Genomic DNA, 6,249 nt, shown 5'->3' on the forward strand with positions numbered 1-6,249 from the left:
GTAGTTACTTGGACTGTCTCGTCTCTCAGAGTCAGTATGGTAAAAAGTACCGGGTACAACAGGAATAAAAATAATAATAAATTAAAACTGAATTTAAATATTGACATTCAGTGTGTTAGGTATTTTTTAGTCAGATAGATGTTGGTTAGGTACTTGTTGTATTAGAAATGTCTTTAGTGTAGACAGGATGTCTAGGTAGGCTGTTAAATGCTTACTCATTTTCATGAGTTACTCCAGGTTGTTTATGTTCCAGGATAACTAGATAGAAAGTGGCTACTGTATGATATGTTTAGCCGTAATCTTAATCATAATATCTTCCTAGGCTTAATGTCCGGACATGTCCCTGAATGTCCTGTATGTTCTTAGATACACACCACTTAATCAACACTCACACACATTGATTTTCTCCATGTTTTGACTACTGCTACGGTCAGCTGTAAAGCTGGCATATCAGGTGACGTCACGGTTTGACGTGCCTGTGTAGAATGGGGTTAGCCCAAACCAAATATAATGTACAGGCCTGTTGGGTTCGGGGGTCTTTCATCTTTCATCTGCCTGCGTACAGTTTGGAGGTGCAAGATGCCTGAGCATGTAATGTTAATTTTTACCTGTGTTCATGAAATAAATCAGCACGCTTTTGTAGTTACTTGGACTGTCTCGTCTCTCAGAGTCAGTATGGTAAAAAGTACCGGGTACAACAAGTGTCTCACAGGTAAATCTAGCATAAGACAAGCGAGCAAAATGTCCTTTAATTTGTTCATCCATTGTACTTTTGTTCATAAAAAGAAACATGAGAGTATCTTGAAAACTTATCTATACACTTCTATTTGAATGAATGGCCCATTTTGAACATGCATTAAAAATAGCTCAGCATGGAAAATGGCTGTAAAGGAACATGATCAAGATCACTATAGTGTGTAGCTCAGAGATCTCCAAGGGCCGGGGGATGACACACCACCAGAAGGGCTGGCGCACTCAAAAACATCTTTATGCAGACAAATCCCCATCAGGTCCAAGGCATTGCTGTACATTTATCAAGTGAAGTGATTAATCTGTTTTTGTTTGTTGATAGAAATAAAACTTCCTCTGTCAATTCAACTGCCTCTTGCGTGCGTCTGCCACAAACCAAAAGAGGCTTTCTCTACTGTGCAGTGATTTAAATTCAGAGAGCACCACATAGTTTCAAAGACCTACTTAGTATTGTTTAGCTGAAGCAACACAGAGGTAACGGCTGGAAACCGAGATGTGTTTCAATAGCTACGGTGCTTAAGGGAAATACTTACACAAAATACTTTTCTCTCAAAAGAAAAAAACCCTGCTTCCTGAGCTTACATATCATCTTAAATAAGCATGTGAATGGTACGTTAGTGAGTACAGACTAAGTACATACGCTTCTCTTGGTTTCTCAGATGCTCTTCTAAATCATTTTTCACTTAAAGTCAACATGATGGCAGCAGGACAATTGAAATGAATGTTAACTAGACAGAGGTATAGAGAGCAGAACTGAAACCAGAATTTCCAGAAGAAAGAAAACCCCACTCAAAATCCCACTGAGATTTTTAATTTGGCTAATAACTAAAAATCCAGAATAGCTAAAAATCCAGAATAACTAAAAATCCAGCCAGCTGACTGGCAGGAGAACTGAACTGAGGCCTATAGTCGAGAGATGCTGTATCTATTACACATCTTCTTGTGTTTTTTTACAACTTAAAAAGCTGGGAGAGGTGAGACCAATATCAGAAGCACAGTTAGCCTTGTGCTACTTGGACCGCCGAAGTCCAGAAGAGTCTAGTAAATAACAGTGTGTGCCGACGTGTTCTGACGCAATCACAGGAACTGTAGTTTTTCCGATACTAAAAACATAAACTGGTGTTTGTCTACAATATGAAGAAATGATACACAATAAACACTGAGGTAAACATAGAAATAAGTGATAGATGTTATCAACCATTAAAGCTACAAACTCCTTCTCTCCTTTATTTATATAAACATTATGTTGTACTGGTCCTCATAGCTAAACTGGTCCTGGTGTTTTAAAAACCAACTTTGCTCAAACAGAAACCATCCTATTCAGTCTCCATTTTACAGAGACAAAAGCAGAGACAGCTGTCAGCTGCTGCAGAGCTTTGTATTTTGCCAGGCTCTATTCAGCCTGGCTTCTCTTCTGTCAAAAGGGGCCTGCTGGTTTTGCTTGTCCTCCTGTCCTCTGGCAAAGTGACACAGGGAAGTAAAGCCAGCTATAAAGGGAATCCTCCCAACAGGGTCCGGATGAGATCAGCAATGTGATGTATGCTTTGTTGGCAAATGACAAAACTAATCATTTCATGCACATTTAAAAAGAGTGTTAATCATCTGAATGGGCTCTTGCTTAAGTTTACAACCAAATTTCAAGACTTTTATGTTTAAGGTCATAAGGAGAGAGGCTGCAGCACAGAAGACACTTGCTTGAAATATGTGTAGATGGATTTGTTTTAATGCTACAGTACTATGCTACACTTTCAAATAAATCTCCACATGCATTTTCCTTACAGTGACACGATGATATCACTTTACATTATTTTTGGAGACAACAATAGAAAGGACAACAATAAATTGTATTGTGAATTATCCAATCTTTAATCACAAATCACCTTGATTTTTAATATTATACTGATATTTGGTCAAATTCTGCACAAATTTCAGCAAGTAAGTTGAATATTGCTGGTAAAGCCAGACTTAGCCTGAAGCTGCTGTATGCTATTCTTGGTGAGAAAATGGGCCATGCTGGCCTATATACCCAATTCTGCAACTGGACTAAATCTGATGAACCTGAAGGCCAAACTGTTATCACACAGCGCCAACCAGTCTGACCTGCTTTAAATCAGCTCTTCGCTTATAGCTGGTACTCAATATTCAAGCTGCAAATTAATAAAATGACCGTGCATATCTTCAAAATGTAAGTAGTGAGAAAACTCAAATGGTCCTAAATAAATGAGCCAATAAAAGACTGGCCTATTTCCTACAGAGCTGTAGTAGGATGACAAAACACTCCAAATGTTAACCACACAGTGTAAGGCTGGAGAACCAAAGCCAAACGTAAATCATTTGTTAGTGATGGTCTGTTGTACTTTGTAGATATTACATCAACTAACTAGTAGAGAATGAGTGTAGCTACTGTCATATGTCTGCCCCGTGAATGAACTGGACCCTTAGTATGGCTGTGCTGACTCGAGAGTTGGTGGTGCTTTTAAGTCGAATGAATTAAAGACATTTTTTTGGACGAATCTAACTGTGCCAATATTGCCTGTAACCTAGAAAAATGTTTGGAAGTGAATCACAAAGTACCTTTGCACTTAGCAGTTCCCAGCCTCTGAATCTTTCATGAACAGTAGATGCTTGTAGCTGTAAAACTGCCCAGAATGATACTGTACTTTAGCAACAGTGCAACTGTTTTAAAGGTTATGACACTTCAGAGTGGTAACAAAATTTTTTCCAATTAGACTGTCGTCATTAGAATAAATGAGAATAAAACAAACACTGCACAATTTTCAATACGGCTAAGTCTTATATAAGACTGCACAATAACAATGACTGTGTAAAGGCACTCAAGCAAAACAGGCTCAGTATGTTCTATGATTTGTTGTGACACAAAAATCAGTTCAAACTGCTCATCAGTCCCTCAGATCACATTCATTCATTATTGATGAGTAGTGTATTAAACTTGAATCTGCTGATCAAAGACAAAACCAAGGTAAGTAAGGATGTGCATTAAAAGAACAAGTTCTGTCTTGGCTAAGTGCCACTGCTGAGAACAGAAACTGTGCCTTAGGTCTGAAAGTGTAAAGATATTCGAGGGCAGTGTCCAACAGTGCTGCTTAGAAGGAATCCAGTCTGTTACACTACACCGGAAACAGATTCATATCACCAGTTTACCAACTATTGTCTAATAATCAAATCCAGAATACAAATATCATGCCCTCCAGTGATAGTGACATACATGTATCGCTGAAAATAAGCCAGATTTATCCCCTCAGTTTGTTTTTTTCCACCTCAGTCTACTTGCTGAATGTATTAAGGACTGAACGGATCTGGTCAATGCCAAATCTGAAAATCTACTCCCTGCAATTACATTAACTAAAAGTCTCTGCAGTCAGCACAGTCTGGACAATTGTCAGAATAGAGAAGATCCTCAGAAATAAAATGCCATGCTGTCAGCAATGTATCGACCAGAGTAATCCATCACCCCACTGACATCTGTGTGGAAAGGCCATAGGGTTTTTAACTCTTAGTCTTTGGTTATATGTTAACTCTAAAGAAAAGGGCAGTTTCATCCAGGACTCACTTGCTCAATTAAAATAAACTTAGTCACTAATCAAACTGTTTTGAGTAAATTAAGAGAAAGTGAAATCTGACAACACTTCATTGAATCTCAGAAGACTTTTGGCAGAGAAACCAGAGTATCCTTGGTACACTAAGGAAGAATCACTTGGCACCATCAAATAAATTTGACACACTTTTCATCACATACATAACAAAGTATGTGTATTAAATTTCACGAGACAGCACTTGTAGATCCACCATTTAGTATCATTGTATTGTAAAAAGAAGTAAAACCAGCCTACCTTATGGGTGTAAGGTGCTTCTCCCAGGTTAATTCCATCTTTTGCAAGTTTATCCCTTATCAGTACCTTGAGCTTCAGTTTGGGATAGGTCACAAAATCATTACAATCTGTGCATCTCAGGTTGTGGTTTCCAGGAGAGGAGGCCTGGTGCATCCCTGTGGTCCATGTGTGTGACCTCAGTGTCCCAACATACTCTCGGTTTGTAGTCTGTTGGCAAGCAGAAGCAACCAGAGGCTCTAAGGTGAAATAGTAACCAGGCACTTTCCTTTTATCCTCCTCTTTCAGTCTCTGCACAGCTGTGAGCAGCCTGTGTCTGTGGTACTGAGTATGGATGCCTATGGCATCGAGGTCTGGTTCTCCAATCTGTTTACAAATTTCCAAATCGTCATACCCGTTGTCGATGAATGACTCCACATACTGGGCCAGATGGAGCTTGGATAGCCACTCCAGGACAAGATTTGGCCCTTGGCTCATCTTATGACAGAATAAAGTAAGGCTTATTTTACGTGCACACTGTCATCGCCATCCACACATCGGCTGCTGCTGCTGGAGTTTTTGTTGAGGGAATCCAGCACTTTGCTCCATAGGACTCCCGCTTTGCACACAGCACCAGGTTCAATATTCCAAAACAAAAAAAAAAGAGCAAATACATGTTAAGAGACAATAATATGGGTTACTGTTCTGAAGTACCTTTAACTTTCAGAAGCCCTTTAAATCTGACCAACCCTAGCTGAAGCAGCTTCCCTGAGCAAAAACAGTTTAGACGGTGTCAGGCTCTTGTTGATGGCCTTTGACATCTCATGGAGACGTGTATATTAAAGGTAAAACTCATACATGAAGAACCTATAAGTGTTTAAGACAAAACAGTCCAACAAGCGAACTCAACTTTAACCGATAAACTCACGTTGAAAATGAGCGTGTATGAAACTAACATTATTTCAACGTTAGCTGCTTTAGGTCGTCGATGGAATCGTTAAGTTGACGCTACCTGGTGAGAAAAGCCGACTTGACCACATTTCAGTCAGGTTCTCCTTTACAAAAAAAACGGGGAAATCACAGAACCGTTACGAGTTTGGCGTCCTCACATGATGCATCCATCCTCTTTGTTTCATTCACCGCAACGGTTAGAGCAAGACGCCAGGTTCATCAAACATTCGCCCGGAGCAAGAATTAAAAGGTTCACGCTAAAGCCAGAGCAATACTTAACTACCGTAAGACTGCTTGTAGAAAACAAAACCGAAAACGTTCTCTATACATTCAAAGCGTGCACTTGTTGGAGCTTACTTTGTGACTAGCTTGTACTGTACAAACTTCACTATCTTTCCATCGCTGGCTCTGTCAATGTGAGGATGCTGCTCAGCTCTATTTTTCCCCCGCTGCACGACGGGAGTTCTGCGAGCACTGGCGCCACCTGCAGGGGATTCTGGGAAATGTAGGATTCGTAAATAAATCAAAGTAAATATCATTACACTTACCAACATGACATGTTTGCATTTTTGAAACAGGTTAACATTATGTTCTGTTGATTTTAGAAATAAATAGACCAATTGAACAAGAGTAAAAATCCCAGGTTTATTATAATGTATGACAAATAAAAGCATAATTTCTTCACATTATAGAAGGTGTAGCCAGAAAATGTTGGTGATTT

The 6,249-nt window shown here is 39.4% G+C and overlaps 1 protein-coding gene across 10 annotated transcripts in view; it reads right to left on the reverse strand.

Annotated features, from left to right (window-relative positions):
* Window positions 1–5,988, reverse strand: part of LOC109964609 (SAM and SH3 domain-containing protein 1-like) — a 54,208-nt gene extending 48,220 nt beyond the window's left edge. For 5 of the 10 annotated variants that reach the window (XM_020608031.1, XM_020608032.1, XM_020608030.1 and 2 more), the window contains exons 1-2: window positions 5,590–5,988; window positions 4,602–5,196 (exon numbers count right to left, since the gene is read on the reverse strand). In XM_020608031.1, coding sequence (XP_020463687.1) covers window positions 4,602–5,075 — 474 coding nt within the window. In that variant the 5' untranslated portion in view covers window positions 5,076–5,196; window positions 5,590–5,988. The other 5 variants (XM_020608036.1, XM_020608034.1, XM_020608035.1 and 2 more) reach the window with 3 other exon arrangements.
* Between the last annotated feature and the right edge of the window lie 261 nt (window positions 5,989–6,249).

Source organism: Monopterus albus, unplaced genomic scaffold (genome assembly GCF_001952655.1).
Source record: "Monopterus albus unplaced genomic scaffold, M_albus_1.0 scaffold90.1, whole genome shotgun sequence".
Taxonomy (NCBI): Eukaryota; Metazoa; Chordata; class Actinopteri; order Synbranchiformes; family Synbranchidae; genus Monopterus; species Monopterus albus.